This window comes from Zonotrichia albicollis, chromosome 17, assembly GCF_047830755.1.
Source record: "Zonotrichia albicollis isolate bZonAlb1 chromosome 17, bZonAlb1.hap1, whole genome shotgun sequence".
Taxonomy (NCBI): Eukaryota; Metazoa; Chordata; class Aves; order Passeriformes; family Passerellidae; genus Zonotrichia; species Zonotrichia albicollis.
In genome coordinates, this window is record NC_133835.1 from 8,952,985 (window position 1) to 8,973,424 (window position 20,440).

The 20,440-nt window shown below is 50.5% G+C and overlaps 1 protein-coding gene across 1 annotated transcript; it reads right to left on the reverse strand.

Moving 5' to 3' along the window:
• Positions 1-3,630: 3,630 nt before the first annotated feature.
• STMN3 (stathmin 3) lies at positions 3,631-19,688 on the reverse strand. The gene is made up of 5 exons (XM_005491222.4): positions 19,386-19,688; positions 9,682-9,777; positions 9,168-9,343; positions 8,505-8,696; positions 3,631-8,043 (listed from the first exon to the last, which is right to left on the reverse strand). The coding sequence occupies exons 1-5, from the start codon at positions 19,402-19,404 to the stop codon at positions 7,984-7,986; spliced, it is 543 nt and encodes a 180-aa protein (XP_005491279.1). The 5' UTR covers positions 19,405-19,688; the 3' UTR covers positions 3,631-7,983.
• Positions 19,689-20,440: the final 752 nt, after the last annotated feature.

A 20,440-nucleotide genomic window follows, 5' to 3' on the forward strand; every position in this document is an offset into this window, starting at 1 on the left:
GTGTCTCCTGTCTGCCCCCGTACCGTTTACCCGGTGTGTGTTCCTTTGCCCTCCTGCGTGACCGCCGTGTCCCCCTCCAGGGTTCTGCATTCCCCCCGTGTCCCCTGTATGTCCCCCCCGGGCTGTGTGCCCCATGCCTGTCTCCCGACCGTGCCTCCTGTGTGCCCCCATGTTCCCTACCTGTCCCCAGCTGGGGTTCTGCATGACACTTTTTCTCCTGCATGTCCCTTCCATGCCCCCATGTCCCTTCCAAGGTCCTGCATGCCCCCCCACGTCCTTTCTGTGTGTCCCCTGTGTCTCCCTCCTCAGTCCTCTGTGCCCCCCATGCCCTCTGTGTGTCCTTTTCACGGACTCTGCATCCCCCCCATGTCCCCTCTGGGCTGTGTGTGTCCCCAGGCCCTGTGTCCCTCTGTGGCTCTCCAGGGTTTTGTGAAAGCCCTCAGCTGTTCATGGCTGAACAATTCCTTGAACACTTCCAGTGTTGGCGCAGCCACAGCTTCTCTGAGCAACCTGTTCAGGGCCTCGCCATCCTCACAGGGAAGAATTATTTATTTCCAATACCCCATCTAACTCTGCCCTCAGTCAGTGTGAAGCTGTTCCCCTTTGCTCTGTCACTCCAGGCCCTTGTCCAAAGCCTCCCTCCATCTCTCTTGGAGTTTCTTTAGGCACTGGAAGGGGCTTTAAGGTCTCCCTGGGGCCAGCATTTAAACATTTCCAGCATTTAAAAAGTGCCATTGATCAGTTTGATTTGGGGCTGTTTTCCTCCTTGAGCCATCCCAAGCTGCTGCTGGTCCTTACCAGCACTAACCCTCGAGCTGTGACTGCTCTCTGTGTTTCCCCAGCCACCACAAGCTGTCACAAGTTTTGGTTAATTTCTGCCATTTCTGTGCCTGTGAGGGCCAGGGTTTAGGAGGCACTAAGAATTTCTCAGGGAGGACTTTTAGCACGATTTTACCACATTGCACCTCTTATGTGAGTAGGTGGTTAACACGTTCTGGGAACGGATGAGCGAGGCCAGAGGCCCCAAAAGTCGTGAATCCCTTTTGGAAGCACTTGCTGTGTTTCCATTCTGTCAGCTTTTCACAGCTACTGGGTGGGTGGCTTTTCCTGACAGGTGTTCAGGTGGCGTTTGGTCTGTTTAGTATTTTTTTACACAAATTTCTAATGATCCTGTCTGATGTATTTGTGGTAGTTTATTTAATGGTTTTGGGGTTTTTTTCCTCCAAGGCTCTTCCTCTTCTTTTTTTTTTTTTTTGTCCTCTGCAAACCAACCCTGCCTGATAACCAGCTGCCACCTCTACTTCCCTCATGCTTCCCCTCACCAGTCTACGCCAGCTAACACCATTAAAGTGATATTAATTCCACAAGGAATTGTATTTTTTTTCCTTCCCTGTGATAACCAGTGATGACCAGCAAGGTTAAATCACCCACCCAAATGGTGACTCCCTTTTCCATGGAAGCATATCTGTCTCTCTACCAGTGCCACTGCTGCATCCTTTGGACTCCAGTGGGGTGGGACAGGGCAGAAAAAAGGTCCCTTTTTCCACTAAAACCATCTCCCTACAGTGCCCAAGAGCCGTAGTCTTATCAAGGTGGTAAGAAGGCAGTAAACCCCCAGTAATGCTGCCCTACTCCAGTTTTCCCTCTTGGAAAGCAAAGCCTGGCTTTTGCTGTCAGATCCCCGGACACAGGAAGATCCCTGTGCTCCTCTTCACACAGAGGATGGGATGATTACACCTCCTGGCACCCAATCTGCTCCCTGCTCTACCCCTTTATCAGTGGGCAGACCTGCTCCAGCCATGGTGCCAGTGAGGCTGCCGAAACAGGGTGAGCTGTTATCTTTCAAACCAAATCTGCAACATTTCTGGGGTTTGCCTGCCCAGGTGAGCCTTTGCACTCACCCTGGCAGAGTCTCTGATCCCTTCCCTTACTCAAGCATTTTGTAGGGATCCCTTCCAGAGTTATGTAGGTAGTTTGCTTTCTTGGTTTTGATTTTTTCCATTAGGAACTCTTGACATGGCATGGAGTGACAAGACAGGGGGCATTGAGAGGGGGCAGGGTGAGATTGGATATTGGGGATAACTTCTTTCCTGTGAGGGTGGGGGAACCCTGGTGCCCAGAGGAGCTGTGGCTGCCCCATCCCTGAGGGGCTCAAGGCTGGACAGGATTTGGAGCAGCCTGAGATAGTGAAAAGTGGTTGGAACCAAACTATTCCTTGATTCTATGATTTTATGGATGCTGGAGTGTGGTTCAAGCCTTCAGTATTGTGTCTTCAGCACTCAGCCCCGCAGGGCTGCACGGTGGGCAGGGCTGGAAGGTGGTGGGAGCCTCTCCACAATTCCATCTGCTCCTCCTGCCCCAGCAGATCCCACGCCTCTATGCTTTTCCCCTTCAGATCACAAAAGGATGAAGGATGTCTCTTGAATTAACTGGTTGGGAGATGACCATGCTTGGTCTCATCAATATATCTCAAATTGTTTGGCACCAAGGACTGTGCCTGTTTTCCTAAGACAAATGCAGGGGTTTTCTTTGCTACATCCATGTTTTCGAAGAGCCTGGGTTAGTGGGCTGTATCAAATCTCAGAGGAAAAGGGAGCAACGCTGCGTTTGCAGTCAGGTTGTTATCTCCGGAATCAGGAAGGTCAAGCTGCAAAAATAGAATTCCTGTTTGTGCGGGCAGCAGCATCCTGAGGACACGTGGAAAAAGCATCAGGCATGGGCTGCTTGCCACTGCCACCACTGTGATGGCCCCAGCACTGTCCTGGCACCGTCCTCCTGGCACTCTCCTCCCTGCCCTTACAGAACACAGAATTAAAATTAAAATCCCTCCTGCCTTCCCCTCAGTTTGTCTCCTTGTGCCCCAGTGCTGCTGAGCTCTGTGGAGAGTCTCCCACACTGGTTAAGATGTGGGACAGCCCAGGAGGATGCTGCCATTTCAATATCCCCTCAAGGACAGGGAGGACAGTGGTCAGTGACACTGGGCACCAATTGTGGTGGCAAAAGCCCTCCCCAAAATGCAGGTGGGGGAACATTTCCCCAGCAGCAAGGAAAGCACCCAGGCATCCTCTCACACATGTCCTTGAGGATTATGAACTTCCCTGTTTTCATTTTTGGACATTTATGTGTACCTGGCTCCAGGGATGGGATTGGGAGCATTGGCCATGCAGGGTCTCCTGGTTTGGGTCCATCTCCCTGAGCACTGCAGCCCTGCTCCCTCCCACTCTGTCCAGCCCACACTGGATCCTTTCTCAGGAAAAACTCGAAGGAAACACTGGATTTTTTAACAAAGAAGCTCATGTGGTTTCCAGAACTGCACTTGTATTTGTAACTGTTTTGTATCTTTTTCGATCTTCCTATATAAAGACTTTGCACACCCTCACTCCCAGCCACAGGGGTGGCAGCAGGACCCTCGTTAAAGGATTTATTACATTGTCCCTCTGAGAATGGTGATAAACTGTCAATTTCTGTCTCTTTTATACTGTGTGAAAAAGCAGTCACTGAGCATTCAGAGGATTAAGGTCTATTTTGTTAAATCTTTAGGTCAATTTTCTGTTTAATGCTGTTTATTGGTATTCTCACAATACAAAGAGAAGCCTTGCAACTGAAACAACCTGGAGAGAGACGGACACATACGGTTTCATACCAACTTTATTTCTTTTTTTTTCCTTTATTTTTTTTTCATGATCACTTCTTTTGCACAACAACAACCTCAAGTTGACAATGAAATGCACGTGGCAGACCGAAGGGAACCGGACAAGGCTCTGTTGGGGATGGAAAGTCTTTCCATGACACTGTGCCAGCTCCCCACCCAGCCCTAGGGATGTGACCCCAGCTGTGGCAGGAGGAGGACATCCTGCCCGGGGTGCTGAGCCCTGGGGTGACAGCTCAGCCCTGTGCCCACACAATCATCCTCCAACCCTCTCCTGCAGCCATGGGCTGGGTGTTCCTCCCGGGGTGCACAGCTGCCTATCCCTGCTCCATACTTTGGTACTTTCCATTTCAGAGCACTTTAGATATGTGGAGGCATCAGCTCTCCTGTGGTCCCTGTGGGGAGGGAGCATCTCTGTCTCCTTGTCAAAGGGTAGGGGAAACTGAGGCACAGGGGATGTCAGGCCAGGGATGCCCAGCTGTCCCCTGCGTCCCTGCACCCCAGGGACCACAGGGCACCCACACATGGGCATGGGGCAGCGCCCCTCTGCTGCTTTACTTCAAGACAACTGACTACAAAGGTGGAGTTTATTGGTCTTGCTGTGTCATCTCATCCCTAGCATGGAGAGTAAGAAATCTCTAGCACCGTAAACAGCCATTCCCTGACTCATTTCAAGTGGTATCAGAGTGAATGTGCATATATGGTTTCCACGGATGCGTTTCTGTGCGCGTGTGCACGGCCGGGTGCACAGCCACTGCCACAAGGACAGGAATGCCATGGGAGGGACAGAACAAACCCTGTGAGACAGGATTGCAGAGCCAGGGCCAGAGAGTCACGCTGGGCTAAGCTAAAGCAAGCAAGCTGAAGTTTACATTTGAAAGGGAGCAGCAATACCGACCTACCCCCGAGGTAGGATGCATGCAACTCCTCAGCTCCCACCGGCCCTGGAAGGTCAACTCAAAGGGAACCCCACAACTGGTTTAGAGCAAGGTGTTTTTAATGACTCCAAAATAATAAGAAGGAATAGGCTCAGTCCAGAGGCAGTCAGAGGGGCCAGCATCCTTGGAAGTGTCTATTTACAGGCAGAGCTGAGCTCTGCTGTGTGGAATAATGTGGGCACAGAGCTGTGGTTTGGGCTGTTGTGCCTTTCCTACAGCTTCACCCATCACCTGGCTGTTGGTGCCAGCTGGGAGCTCATTTTAGCTTCAGCTCCTCATTCTTGTCCAATCAAAGGCTCTTCTCCAGGAGGGCTCTTGGAAGGCCTATGCATGCACATAATGATGTCACCCTCCTGGCTTTCCTCCCTCACACTGCTGCCACACTTGAGGTCCAGGCAGGGTGGGTGGGTGCCCTGAGGATGCTTCCCCTACAAGGCACATTCCCATGTCCATATGCTGCTTCAAAAAACGGGGCTGAAAACTGTTGGTTCAGAACTCAATTCATAAACACCTTCAGGGATCAGTGGAGACCTCAAACCCCCCAGTAAGGAAGGAGACCCCGAGAACCGGGGGGGTTGCATGCCGTGTCCACATCCACGGTACATGGGAATGCTCCAGGAATGACACAGGCTGGGGCAGTAAGGATGGTAATGAGGATACTTAATTAGTCTCATTTGAGGCATGAAGTATGCAGCTGCACATAGCCAATAGCATGAAGGGATATGGGAAGGCATGGAATAACCATGATCCTGGCCATGCCACGTGCTGCAGGTCAGGCACAGCGCTGCATGAGCTCCTGGCCACGATGGGTTTGGAGCAGTGGGTGGACACCCCTCATCCAGCCAACACCGTGCAGCCAAAGCAGTCACACAATTCCCTGATAGTGCCCAGTGGCACTGGACAAGCTCCTGAACATCCCTATCCATCCACCTGCACAGGCAAACCCGGCTCTGGGACACGTGAAGCCTCTGGCCCCACAGCTGAGGCTGCTTCCTTGGCACGACGTGTCTCAGCAGCAGCTCCCTGACTTTACCCATGCACAGCTCTCCCTGCTCCTCCCTGCAGGAGCTTCTCCTGCAGGAACATATTTCCCAGCCATATCCACCGTCCCTCACTGCACCAACCTGTTGGAGGGGAGAAAAATTAGTTTCCCAGTGCTCACACCTGCATGAGCACCATCTGCCAGGCCATTCTGCACTTGCCATGGGAAGTTTTGCCAGGAAAAGCTATTGCAAGAATGAGTCTCCACTTGAGACCCATCTGGGCTCCAGGGAGGGGGAAGAGAGGGACATAGGGCAGCACAAGGGACTGAGAGGGAAGATCCAGGCAGGAATTGAGCCTGGAGACTCAGGAGCTGTTTGGGAGGATGGCTCTGACCAGCACAACCTGTTACAGCTCTCTTCCAGCACATGCTAAACCTGACAGATCCTCCAGCTTCCACTTGGTTGCAGGGAACCACCTGGAACCTCCACACAGGGAGGTTTAGATCAACACTAAATTAGATATGCTAGAATTGAAGCATCACCTATATTCTTCCTCTCAGCCCTTCCTCTCCTCCCAGCACGAGGAGCAGCCGTCCCCGCTCTCACTGCCCTGCCTGCAGGACTCGGCTGCCTCCAGCTCCCAATTCCATCCTTTTCCAGCTGCTCTCTGCTCCAGCATCCCACTGGCACCCTGCCTTCACCTGGCCCAGCCTCCGACTCCTTCTGAGCCCCCAGGAGAGAGGGAAAATGGCCATTTCTCTTGTTTTCAACTCTTGCTCATGAGTACAACATTTCTGATAATAATAATCATAATAATCATAGTACTAAAAACAGTATTTACAACAAGCTCCAGGTCAGAATTACACACCAAGCAAACACTCAGCACCACAGAGAGTAGGACAGGGTTAATATCTCGCAGATACCTTCTCAGATCCCACCAACGTGGGACACAGACATTTGACAGTTTCAACCATTTCTTACACACAAACATTTCATTTAAATTACTTCTTAAATTTTTTTTTAAACTTTTTAAAATTTCTCGTCACTATATGGATGAGGTGATGCTGGCGGTGATGCCGCGCTCTACACAAATGCTTATCTAAGACAGCTGCTACTATAAACTGATCATTAGCTACTGATAAGAAATTCAACCCTCAGTTTCCTTCTTTGCCCTAAATCTAATTTTCTTTTGTCACTGACAGCACAGGAGCTTTCTAACAGCCCTATTGTCCCCCCAGAGCAGGAGGAGGGCTTTGGGAGTAAGGTAGCCCTTCCTTTTAGGAGCAGAGTCCCCTGACATCAAGCCATGGCCATGGAGGGATCTCTCCCACATCCAGCTGGGAATTCAGTGGAGATCAGAAGAGAGCTCCAGGATTTGGTCTCCAGCAATTTACCCTGTGATGGCCCCAAAGAGCCACATCCATCACTGGAAAGAGGGAAGGATTCTTTTGATCACTAAAAGGCAATTTCACAACCACGCACCATCTTCGTTGGATTTTCTTTCCTAACAGAATGGAATCCTATCTGGTGGGAGCACTGGGGAGCCCACAGAGGACTGAGGGTCTCTCCAGGGCTCCCACGGAGCTGGAAATGCAATCACCACCCACAGCTCTCCCAGGCAGAGCAGCCAAGACCTCTCAGTCCCCACTCAGCTGGGGAGAGGGCGGCTCAGTGGCCAGCCAGGGCACCAGGCAGTGCCCACCGTGACAGGGACTTGCTGTGATGTGGCACCTGGCACCAAGCTTTGGGTGGAGCCCCTCAGCTGCTTCCACACGGGTTCTCAAAGATCACCCAAAGATGAGGGCTATGGTCACTGCCTACCTGGGCTGGCTCTGAAGGCAGCCAAAAGATGGGGGTTCTGCACACTGCAACTCCTGAGCCATCCGTCCCTCTCCTTCCACTCTCCTACCAAACAGGGGACTGCTCCCTACTTTACTTCACACACAGAAACTATCACTTATTTCCCATTTTTCTGAAACTGATATTTGGCTCAGAGCAAACACCAAGAGGAGGAAAAGCCCCGGATAAGAAATCCGTATCTCTGTGACACTGATGGTTGAATTTATTAATATCTTCGTTTGGTTTTTTCTCTTTACATCCGTTTAAGAAATATTTTTTTTTAAAAAAAGGACAAAACCCTCCAAAGAAGCTGTTTGATTGGCTGATTGACTGATTGATTCTCTATTTGATGTGAACTAGCTGCTATTCTGCTTAGAGGTCCCTATGATCTGTGAATCCCCACAAGCACTGACGATTAGGGATGCAGAGAGAAGCGTGTAGCTGGGGGACAAACACCGGGGAGGGGGGATGGAGAACCAAATGTTGCATCTAGACAAACAAAATAAAATGTGTTGGTTGGTCGACTGGTTGGTTTGTTAACAGGAATCAGGTGCTAGATGTGTAGAAAAGCCCTTTATCCAGAGATCTCCTCCCGCTGTTCCTTGTTCCTGCGGACCTCGGCCGCGTGCAGTTCCTGCAAAGATGGAAGAAATGACACCGGGCTAACATGCCCTGCTCTTGTGATCAATATTTTCCTCCTGTACATAAAAAAAGAGACCCGTTTCTCATCCAAAACATCCCAAGGGTGTGGGGGTTACAGTTGTAAGGAGTGAAGAGGGAGCTTGGAGGTGATGGAACCTCCAGTGAACGCGCTCCTGGCTCCTCTCTCCTGCAAAACCCTTCAGCCACACAGCCCACAGTGGGCCTGACACTGTGGCTTTGGACTTGCTCTTATCAGGATTATCCAGGCTATGTTCTCTACTGCCCTTGAAGGACAGAACGCCCCTGCTCACGCTGCTCTGGAGCAGAGCTCCTCCTCAGCAACCACCACCAAGGAGACACCCTGTCCCTCGCACCCATCACCCTGGGACCAGACCCCATTTTCCATAAGGACCAGCCCCCCCAGCCCCCAGCCCTGCCCGGGGTTGCACTCGCCTTCTCGCGGAGCCGCTCCCTCAAGGCAGCGAGGTGTGCCTCACGGATCTCCCTGCTCAGCTCCATCTTGTAGTTGAGCTTCTCCTCGGCCAGGCGGCTGAAGTTGTTGTTCTCCTCCAGCGCCTTGTGCAGCACCTCCCGCTCGTGCTCCCGCTTCTCCGCCAGCTGCTTCAGCACCTGCGCCTCCTGGGTCTGCCGGGGCATGGCGTGAGGCCACTGAGGCCCTTCCAGCCCTCATCTCCCCAGAGATGCTTCCTGACTCCCTCCTCTGCTCAAACCGCTCTGCCATCCCTGCTCCACCCACCCCATAACACAATCTTCTTGCTTGGAGGATACTTTTGCTGCTGCCACAGAATTGTCTAGGTTGGAAAAGCCCTCTGAGATCATTGAGAACAGTTCCTCCAGCACTGGCCAGCCCATCACTAACCCATGTCCCCAAGTGCCTTGGTGATCACATGATGATGATGAGGATGGAGTTCAATTCCCTGCCTAAATCACACTGCAGAACCTCACTCCATGATTCCTATGTCTCACCTGACAATTTACAGTGGAATAACAAGTGTCAGAACACTTCCCAGCTGTTTTAGATTAATCCTGCTGAGTTTTAGGGTTTGATGCAATTAGTAGCAGAAAAGTCATTGCTTCTACAGGACATCTCCTTACCTTCCTCCTCTCCTCTGCAGCCTCCAGCCTCCTCTGCAGCTCCTCCAGGGACAGATCCTTCTTCTTGGGAGGGGAGGAGAGGATTGGGCTCTCAGGAGATAAATCTGAAGGGGACTTCAGGATCACTTCGAAGCTCTGGCCTGATGCCCTCTTATCCAGCTGCTTCACCTCCATATCTTTGTGGGGAAAAAACAACAGTGACTCTGTGAACCTGTGCTATTCAGGAGAGTGACCTAAGGTCATCAAGTTCCTCACACAGGAATTAGGATTTTCCCATGTCCCAATCTGGGTGATTTTGTTTCATCTCCAGAATTTCTTGATTAGTGATCACCTTCATTCCCTCCATGCAAATGCAATTAAGTTAAAGTCATGGCATAATTACAGAAAGGTCACATTGCTGTTAATACCTTGTGTGTCACCCTTGCATGAAGCAGAGAGACTGACTCTGGCAAGCTCCCACATTGCCTGTGGGAGAACAACCCAAACACTGCTGGAGTGGGAGCAGGTTACCTACCTCCATACTGGTAGATGGTGTTGGGATGGGGCTGGGTGTGGAAACAGGAGCAGATGAGGGAGAGCAGAGACAGCTCCTTCATTTTCTCCTTGTAGGCTGAAAAATATGAAATAGCCATGAGAAACATTCTAATGGCAACAGCATCTCTTTTTCATGGAGAAATTAAGCAAGTATCTCATTTGCAGCTATCAGACTCTATGGAGGCTTTCCTGTGCAGCCAGGAAATCCCACTTGCAGCTACCAGGCTCTGTGGAGACGTTTCCAGGCTGCCATAGCTTGCCAAAAGGTCCCCAAGGAGTGTCTGATCTAGAGCAGCCTAAATTAGCTGCCAGTGTGGCAAATGTTATGGGAACACACAGAGCAGGGATTTAACACATCCAGGGGTTAAGTTTCTGTGCAGGATTTTCCCTCCAAGGGAGCTGGGAGCTGCAGCCTGTGTAGTTAAACATGTTGGGATGGTTGCCCCACCCTTTCTCTGGAAGTGGAATTTCCAGTCTCTGAGATAAATGATGCCCACTGACACCTGGAAGCATTGCTCAACCCCTGGCCAGCTGGGAATATTTCATAATTCAGCATTTCTGAGGTGAGGGTGAAGAGGCAGGAAGAGGTCAGGAATGTGGAGAACAAAGGGGGATTTGGGTGATGAAACTGTTCAGGGGCTCTGGAAGCAGGGGAAGAGCTGGACCCCAACTTCACAAGGCACCTCCTGCCCTGCAGCAGCAGCTCAGGGCGGATGTGGGTGGATTCTGCCATCACCATGGCCCACACAGGCAGAGGTTGGCACAGTGTGTGACCACAATAACAGTCACAGTCTGTGACCTGTCCTTCTGTAAAGGACAGCAAACACTCAATCCTTTCCATCTCTGCTGCTGTGAGCCCTCCAGTTTGCTCTTTGCTCCTGTGACTGGAGGATGCACCACAGCATCCAATGCTGCCCCAACACAGATTGCAGCAATCTGCTTCTGGGGCAGTCTTCACCTGCATTTTTGGAGTTCAGCAAAAGACAGTGAATTGTTTGCACACTGCTGACAAAGAACCTCAGAACAGAAGGAGTTGAAGCCAGTGAGGTTCTCTGTCAGGATGTCATGGCCTTTATCACATCAGTGGAACCCTCACAGCATCACTCCTATGAACCAGGTCAGCAGCTGAGGCTCAGCACTGGGTGCTGCTGGTGAGGCTCTGTCCCGGGCTGGCTCTTTGGGTGGCACCCAGGCTCATGAGGACAGTGTCTTCATGGCTGCATGTCCTAATAACCTGCCCTGAGTGTCCTTGTGCTGTCCTTCCTCCTGCCACAGGCACAGACATTCTGCTGTCCTGCCCTGCCCCTGCCCCTGGATTCCCCTCACATCCTGCTGCTTCTGCCCTTGGTCTGTCCCCTCTGTCCTCAGCTCCATTTCTTGCTCCAGCCAAGGTGACTCTGCAGCTCAGCTTCCAGTGCCACCTTCAGAGCAGGACCCTCCCCCGGGCCAGGATAGGGAAATCCCCAGAACTCTGTGATCTCAAGAGAAATTAGACACAGAACAATTCTGAAAAAAGTAACATCCTGTGTATCACGTGCCCTTAGGAACATCTTTCAGGTATTCTCCTCTGTCTTCCCACAGCTAATTGAGTGGGAAAACCTATGTCATTTTCATGTTTACACTGATTTTTCCTCCTAGGTACAGAACTCCATCATAACTAGCACCCTTCTTTTGCTAAACCACTGTCCCTGAAGCTCACATCTTGACTGAACACTTTTTTAGCTTGCCCTCCATTCTGATTTGAACCTCCTGCCCAGTCCTGCTGTCAAATGTAAACCAAATAGGAATAGTTTACACCAGAAATGGCAGCCAGACATCTTTGATTTTGTTCTCAATGAAAAAACCTCTGGAGAGCCTCTGAGAGGCCCAAAGTCGTGGCATGGAGCAGGAAGCTAATGCATCTCCTAATGTGCTGCCAAGAGCCCTGAGGAGGATCCCTGGGAATAGATGAGAGACATTATCATTTATTATCATTTAGACATCCTCATTTAATACAAACAAACCAGTCAACAAGGTCGGTGCTCCTCCATTATGTCTGGTCCTGGGTGAAACCAAGGCATGAGGCAGATGTGCCACACCCCTGACCCCCTCGTTTAATTCAATTTAATTGTTTGACAGCACTTGTCACAGAGCACATTGCTTTGTGTTTCACGGCTGCAGCACAGGTACAGGTGATTCCATGCTGCACTCCCTGCCTGTCAGGAGCTTTGCCGGGCTGATTTCACAGCTGCCTCCATTCCATTCCATTCCATTCCATTCCATTCCATTCCATTCCATTCCATTCCATTCCATCCCATCCCATCCCATCCCATCCCATCCCATTCCATCCCATCCCATCCCATCCCATCGGGATCTCCCCTGTGCTGCTTTCCCTCCTGCAGAGCAAGCTGACGGTCCCTCTCTGCCAATTGAAACGAAGAGGAGCAGGAGGACAAAAGACCAGGGCTGCGGCAGGGCTGTGCTCCGTGTCCTTCCCCCACCAGCCCGCAGATGCCAACTGCGGCACACAGAGCCGGGGGGCGGCGGGGGAGGGTCCCGAGCAGCCCCCACTGCCGGGGCAGCAGCGGGAAGGGGCAGTGGAACCGGGACCCCCGGGACCCCCGGAGCCGCCGGGGCTGCGCTGCCCGCCCGGAGCTGTCCCGGCAGAACCGGCACCGGATCCAGGCAGGAGCTGTCCCTTCAGCACCTCCCATGCGGGTCCCGGCATGAAGAGAAGAATTATAGAATTATAGAATTCTATATGTAATAGAGAATATAGAATCGTAGGAGAACAGAATGGTCACAGGTTTGTTGGGATTGGAAAAGCTCCCCAAGATCATCAGGTCCAAGTGTGTTCCCCCAGCACAGCCAAACCCACCATTAAATCATGTCCCCAGGTGTCCATCTTCATGGCTTTTAAATCCACCCAGGGATGGTGACTCCACTCCAGGATGGGGCCCTGGGCAGCCTGTGCCAGGGCTTGACAGCCGTTTTGGTGGAACATTTTCCTGGTGTCCAATCTAAGCCTCCCCTGGCACAACTTGAGCCATGTCCTCTTGTCCTGTCACTTGTTCATTGGGACAGGAGGCCGAGCCCCATGCGGCAGCTCCCTCCTGTCAGGGAGTTGTGCAGGATGAGAAGGTCCCCCCTGAGCCTCCTTTTCTCCAGGCTGAGCTCCCCCAGCTCCCTCAGCCTCTCCTGGTGCTCCAGCCCCTTCCCCAGCTCTGTTCTCTTCTCCAAACACAGTCCAAGCCCTCGATGACATTCACACGCGGAGGAGCCCCTGGTGCATGCCCTGAGAGCTGCATGGGTCCCTGAAAGCCCCACAGCTGTGCCCCAGAGCCAGCAGTGCCCCCCACACCTGTGGGACACAGGGGCAGCACGGTGGTGGCCTGGTGCTCATGACACACCCTGTGACAGATAATTGTTTTATCAGGCTTAGACAAGAAAAGGCATCCTGTGAGGAGAGGTACGTCCTCTGATTCTAAAACAAATACCCATAACCTCTGGGTTGCTATTTAGGAACCTGTGAAGTGAAGATCAAACCTGAGATGTCCTGAAGCAAGACTTGGGCTCAGTCACAGCTGATAAAACTCAGGGGTAACAGATTGCCAACCTCAGCACTAGAATTTGCTTCAGAAGTATCTGCATTCCCATTTGTAAAGGTTTTGAGGACATATTTATGCCAGTGGACAAAACCCTTGAACCAGGAAATGACATGTGGCTGGCCAGAATCTGACATGGCCAAGCAGTTCCTGCCCAGAAAGGATGGTTCTAGTGCACAAATGAACATATTTTAAGGACAATTAGGGAATGCTGAACTTTTTACTTGAGCATCTATTAGCATTTTTACTTCTGTTAACTTAGGAAAAATAAATTCAGCTTGCACTGGTCAAATATTTCATTTCTGTATAAATTAATATGACTCAGGTCCTCAGGGACTTGATACCAAAGCTTGCTTCAGTCTCAGAGGTGCAGCAAAAACTCTGCCTTGCTGGTGGGCAGAGGATTAGGACAGGCTGCTCACTGAGGTGTGACTTACTGACATTTCACTTCTCTTTTAAGGCAAACACTGCAATAGAAGGAGAAATTCAGCAAAATTCATTCTCATTCGTTTGTTTCAGCAGCAAATTTATTCACTCTGGTAGGATCCTCATCACTGTGTCATGACATTTCACTGCTGTCATCAGAATTGGGGTGAAACATTGCAAATGACTGAGTTGTGTAAACCAAGAAGTGAATAAACTTCAGAAGTTAGAGAAAATTTATGGATGTCTCATCCTCTAAAGTGACGTGAACTCACATTTTGTTGGCTTTAGAGGAATTTGAGCAGTGATTAAGCTACAATCCATAAAGGTGCAGTCAGTTCCTCAACCCTTATGAACATTTATGCCCTGCAATCAGCACTAATTTTGGTTTGGTTGCATCCCACCCCACGCCCCATCAGCCAATCAATCTTTATTAAATTTTTTTTCACCAGGAGATGTTCTGATTCTTCACCAAGGCTCCAGGAGGCTCAGGGTGCTCCCAGCTCTCTCCAGACTCCTTTCCTGTGCTCCCTCTGCAGGGAACATCCTGCATTTCCACATCCCCTCTGCTGCGCACACCATCGATCCATGTAAAGTGTTTATCTCCAAGCCAAGCCCTGGAGACATTATCCAGCTGCTCCCCAAGTGCTGCTGGTGCCAGAGATGGAGGAACAGCTGGGAATGGAGTGGTGCAGGAGCAATGGGATTCATTTTCCTGCTCATGATGCGCCTGGATGGTGGAGCTTGAAACGTATTATTCATTAAAAATTTTGTTCTCTATTTCCTAAATACATAAAGCTAAACTGCTGCCAGGTTTTGGGGTGGTGTTTAATGGCATCCATCAAAATAGAGGGAAGCCATCTCAGCACAACACTGACATGGCATCAGTCACAGTGAAGCAGAGGAAGAGCAAGGTTAATTTATGGGAAATTTAAATGGATGAGAGTGGATGTGCTCTGACTGATAGCAGGGTCAGAGGAAGGTTATTACAAGAAAATAATTTGGTTTGTGAAGATAACTTAGGAGAAGTAAGAATTGCTTCCATAATGAATATTATCTCATGCAAAAATAAGAACAGGCCAATTATAAATGTAGGCAAAGCTTAAACAGAAGGTGCAAAGACAGAGAGAGAGAACTGAGACCTCCAGCATTCAAGACCTCCAGAGACTGCAATGCCACACAAACAACAAAAGCAACCAGAGTCCTCAACAAGCCTTGAGGGAACAGCAGGCTCCAGATGTTCTCCCCTGCTATGAATCCTATCATAAAAATACTGGCCAGACCTTCAGTCTAATGCACTTCCACCTTCCTGTTCCCCAGCTTCCATAAAAAAAAACAGCAGCAGACCTTACAGAGCCAGGAAACACTAATGGGGTTTTGTTTGGGGTTTTTTTTTGTTTGTTTTGTGGGGGGTTTTTTTGTTGGTTTTTTTTTTTTTTTTGGTTGGTTGGTTGGTTGTTTTTTGTTTTTTTTTTTTTTTTTTTGTGTTTTTTTTGGGGGGGGGTTTTTTTGGGGGTTTTTTGGGTTTTTTTTGAGGGTTTTGGAGATTTTTCTTGCCAGCTCAGTAGTTGTAGCCCACACTGATGGTACCACGAGATCCAGGCCCAGGAGTTGCCATGGGATGATGTGGAATCATCCATGGGAGCAGGCAGATGTGAGGTTTACTCTGCCTTCTGTCAGACATCTGCTAAACTACTGCCCAGGAGTGGTTTCCAATCACCCACCTCCTTCCCCCCAGGTTTTATTGGCAGCCCATGAATGTCACAACAACCGGGGCTGTGCATCAGCAAATCACTGGAGCTGTAGCACTGGAACATGTGAGAGAATATCCAGGGAAATCTCCTCTTGCATGGGCTCAGCAACAGAGAAGGGCCCAAGCTGTGGAGCAGAGCCCTGGCTGGGGCTGCTGTTGGAAGGAGGGAAGCATGGCCTGGGTTGCTTTGTAAAGCAGAGGAAGGAACCCAATGGAAGTAGCTAACCCAGAGTGTTTGTGGATTTGAGGCAAACACGGGTTTGGATGGTGAGGTTTGGGTGAGACAAAGAGCTGTGAAAGAGCTGATGAGGCAGCAGCTCGTGAGACAGTCAAGGACAGAGCCCAGTGCCATGATGTGTCAGGTGTGTGATGTGCCATGATGTGACCACAGACAGTCATTTGGTCTCTTTGGATCTTGGTTTCCTTCCCCTTAACTGAGGATTATTGTATTTCCCCATTATAGTGATACTATTTGTATAAACAGATTCAGAGGGGATAAGATTCTCTAGTAGGGCAGTAATCATGTAGAGGTACCTTGAAAGAATAAAAGGATTACTTGGAAATATGCTGAGCAGCTCTTCACCATTTGGGAGGTGCTGAAGTGCCACAGCACATGCACATGGTTTTTGGTTGCCCTTTGGTTCTTTTGTATTTTCTAAATCACAGCCCATTGGTTTAACTCCCCTCTGGAGGGGAGATTTTAATTTTTGAAACATAACTCACATCTGGAGGAGTAAAGCCCATGTCAGCAGGACAGCTGTGAGGGATTAGCCAGGCATGTTTTTCCAGTTAGTTTAGGGGTCTAGAAGTTTGACTGAGTTTCAGATCCCCCTAAGGATTGTCATGAAGAATCACTGGCTTCATTCACCCCTCTGTTGCCCACACTGCTGTCACAATGGGCTTATCTGCAGCCTTCTGGTTGCCACATCAGACCACTAAATCTCAGCTTTTACTCAAAAGAAGGAAAATGTGTTCATCTAACAAAACAGTGCCTTCACCAGATCTGAACTAACAATGGCAGATTCCAAGAAAGGGCTCCTTTGAGATATCTGAAGCGTCTTCCCTGAGTCTACATGTTGCCATTAAACAAGATATTATTTGTATTTTAGAAAGAACAAGTATTTGCTAACTATTCAGATCCCTTGTTTGGATGCAATGGTGGGGGAAGAAAAAGGCCTATAATAATAGGTTCTTTTGGCATGTGAAACTGAATTCCCAATAAAAAAAACATAATTTTTAAGGCTACACAGCCTTCTTCAACAGCCAAAGAAATATACACTAGTTATTTCTTGAGAGCACAGCGAGATGGAGAGCTGGATAGAGAGGACTCTGACTCTCCAGTGTGGGCAGTAGAAATGTCAGGACAGGGCAACACCACATGGTGTCCTTCAACACCACCCAGACAAGGGATCAGGGGATAACCCAGAGCCACATATGAAGTCCCTCAGCTCTCACATTTCAGGATGGGAAAACCTTGTGCTCTGCCAAGGCCCATTTCCCATGCCCAGCCATGAGGCCGGGAACGCCAGCCTGGTTTTTCCTCCTGGCTCCACCCTCCCCAGACACGCCAATGCCGGAGACAGCCGGTGGGGATGTCACCTTGTGCATCATTTCAGAATCTCACGTCCCTTCATTCACCCAGCCGTGCGGGGAGTCCCGCAGCCCCGGGGAGCCGGGCAGGCCGCTCCGAGGCGCACAAAAGCACAAAGCCCGGTGCGGATGCTGCGGGAGGAGGCGCGGGGGCTCTGCCCTGCCCGGAGCGGGGCCGGCACCGCAGCCCCGCCGGCACTGAGCATGTGCCCTCATCCCGCCCCAAAACAGCCCCGGGGCCGCGAAAAACCGCCCCAGGGCACAGGGGGGAAACAGAGAGGGCAGCCCTGCTTCTTTTGATACCCAGGGTTTGGTTGTTTGTTTAAACAAACCGAGCGGATCTCCCCGAGGGGGTTAAAAAGCCCCCGGGCAGCAGCCGCAGACTGCAGCTGCCCTGCCCTCGGCACGGAGCGGCTTTTGCTGGGAATAAAGAAGGAAATAATGAAGAAAGCAAACAAGACTCATTCGTTAATTGAAGGATTCGTAGTTCTTTTTCTCCTGCTTTTCCAGGCTGCTCTCCATTGCTGCTGTGCGAGCTGTGGGCGATGGGGAGATGGGGAGCAGCTCCTGCAAATGCAGCTGGGCGAGGCTCAGCCCCGACCCTCCCTTGGCATACAGCGCCCTATTCTCTTCCTTGCTGCCACAGCACTGCTTTCCACGACTTCCTACTCCTTGAAATTGCTTCTTTGCCTGATCTGAGTCACAAGGAAGCCCCATCTCACGCTCCTTCATGATCTTAAGTCTCTTTGACAGTAAAACTGCATCTTTGAGAGAAGGAGATGTGCTGTGGGCATGCAGTGGGCTGGGAGGGTGAGAATGCACCAACTGGAAATCGCATGTTCTGCCTACGTGTGTCTCATCCACCACCTCGTCCATCTCAAGTTCGGTGCAACCTTGGTTTAGAGGGCTGGTAAGCCTGAGCCCTGCCTGCCACCCCCACTGTGCAAACCAGGTCCAACCCTGCTCGGCAGGGAAGGCAGGAGATGGGTGGCACCTCCCAGGAGTGCACTGCTGCAGACGCTCATCGAGACAGGGATACTCGCAGGAATATGTACAATAGCTGGAGGTTTTCTATCATAAACACGTTTTTACAGTGCTGTTTTATGTCTTTAATTGCATGCAAAGCCTACTCAGGATCAGCTGCGCCCTTATACTCCCCCCACATACACACCCCTCCATCCCTCTGTCCTTCTTTCCCCCTGCATCTCCTGGTCTTTTTAAAGCAGCAAGGAATAGAAAATGCATGGCAGGAAACCTCGGCAAAGGGCAGGGAAAGAAGCAAGAAGTGTTGCCTGGTTTCCTGCGGGCTGGTTCCCTGCCTGGGGGGCACAAAGCACTGCCTGCTCTTCCTTTTTGTCTGTCACTCCTGCTCAGCCCTCCAGTATCTCACTCCCCCCTCCCAAGCCCCTCTGCAGAATTCAAAGTCATTCCAAGAAAAAAAAATCGGTTTTCTAAAAGAAAAAGACCCTCTAAACCCACCCACTGTTCATGGTACCATTTCAAGCTTCTCCTTCACCCACACTCCCAGTTTCAATCACTTGAATTTCTCTTTCCCAGTCAAAGGGGGCAAGATGGGTCTGTAGGAAGCTGGACCGAAGCAGCACAGCATCCTTGGGCTGCCATCCTGAAGGCAGAACCGAGCAGGCTCCCGGGCAGCCGCGCTGCGATTGCCGGCACTGCTGCAGGAGGGAGGAAGGGCTTCCCTTGCAGCATCTCATTTCACCCAACGCCATCAGAGGACCGCTCCCCTGTAGCATCTTCGAACCAAGAAATGTGAGCTGTGCAAGAAACCTGGGGCTGGGAAGCCCGGAGAATACACAAAAACCCATCCAGGCTTTTTTAGTTGGCTTTGGGGAATTTTTTAGGGCATTATCCCATTAGGCAATACATGATCTTCCCAAAACAAAATGTAATTTCTGATTTCCTTACATCCAGCTGCACCGTGTGCAATTTTTTTCTTAGGGGAAAAAAAAAAGCTCTACGACGTTACAAAAAGAATATTTAATTGGCACGTAGCAGCATCTTCTAATGGCACAATGAAATGGCAGCAATACTTTAAATTGGCAAGTTTATCACACGTGTATTCATATTAAAATAAAAAGCCCACCTGCTATCTTGCATCAGAGGGGTGTGTGTATGGGGGAGGAAGGGGAACAATGCTGCCATACAAGCTGCCTCCTCAGCACAGAACTCCCCCGAAACCCACGGGGCGGGGGGGGAAAAAACCCAAAAAAACCCAATCCAAACCTTCAGAATAATGATAAAAAACCATATAAAACTCGATGATTTTAGAAGCGCATTGATGTCAAAGCCCCGAGAAGGCGCCTGTCCTACCTGAGACGGTGCTGGCCATGCTGCGGCGGGAGCAGAGCGGTGCTGCAGGAGCGGCGGGAGCGCAGGAGCTGCGGAGGTGCTGCAATGCTGCGGGAGGCAGGACTGACTCAGCTGGAGGGGGCTGCAGCCATCCGCGGCGGGGAGAGGCTGGAGCGCCCACAGAAAGGCGAGGGGCGGAAAGAAAAAGCAGGGTCACTAGTTCAGAATATTAATGAGCGTATCAGGCCTCCTTTCCTGGGTGGCTTTGACGGCAGATCCCTCCCAGGCAAGCCTGCCTGCCAGGAACGCAGCCCCACGGCGGCGGGGGGGGGGCGAGACACACCCAGCCGGGCGCTGGCAAAAGAGGATTTTTTCCTCCTCTTCCTCCCTTTCTTGTCTGCTCGAGATGGGCGAAACTGCTTTTTCCCTTGCTGAAAGCAGAATTAAGCAAAATAATTGTTTATTTTAATTTTTTTTCTTTTTTTTTAACCCTCACCTGCAGGGCCAGGTCGGGGGTCTGGCGTGACTGGGCTGAGGTGTGAAACCCAAACCCCAAACCTTGCAGCAGCTTTAGGCAAACAGCAAAGGGAGGAGGGATCCCAGCAGGTTTTTTTTGGCATGGGATTAGTTCTTTTTTTTTTTTTTTTTTGCACCAGCACTGAGGCACTAAAGGAGCTGCAGTTTGAGGTGGAAACTGCTGTAAAAGTAGAGAAGAAAGAGCAGAATGGAGCCTTTTGATTTCAGTGAGATTCTCTGGGTTTTTCCCCCTCCCTAGGCATCAGGACCTCTTTTCTTATAATTTTCTGTCTGTTTTCTATAATTTCTATCATTTCCATTTTTGGGTATTGCCAGGGGCCAATGCTTCTGTGCTTTTAGAGCACCACACACACTTGGGAGCAAGGAATCCTCCCAAACCCACACATCTCCTGGCACGCTGCAATGCAGACACTCCCAAACAATTCCAGCTGCTGCAGAGAACCACAGGTTGTTGGAATACCTGCCAGTGCTCTGGCTTGCTCAGGGGTAGAAGCCACAGTAAATTCACTTAGAAACACCAGAGATTTTTCTACTTTCCT

Coding starts and splice junctions, on each gene's coding strand:
- STMN3 (XM_005491222.4), bottom strand. Junction 9,344..9,681: donor CACCATCTACCAGTATGGAG/GTAGGTAACCTG, acceptor TTCCCCACAAAG/ATATGGAGGTGAAGCAGCTG. Junction 8,044..8,504: donor GGGAGCGGCTCCGCGAGAAG/GCGAGTGCAACC, acceptor CCATCTTTGCAG/GAACTGCACGCGGCCGAGGT.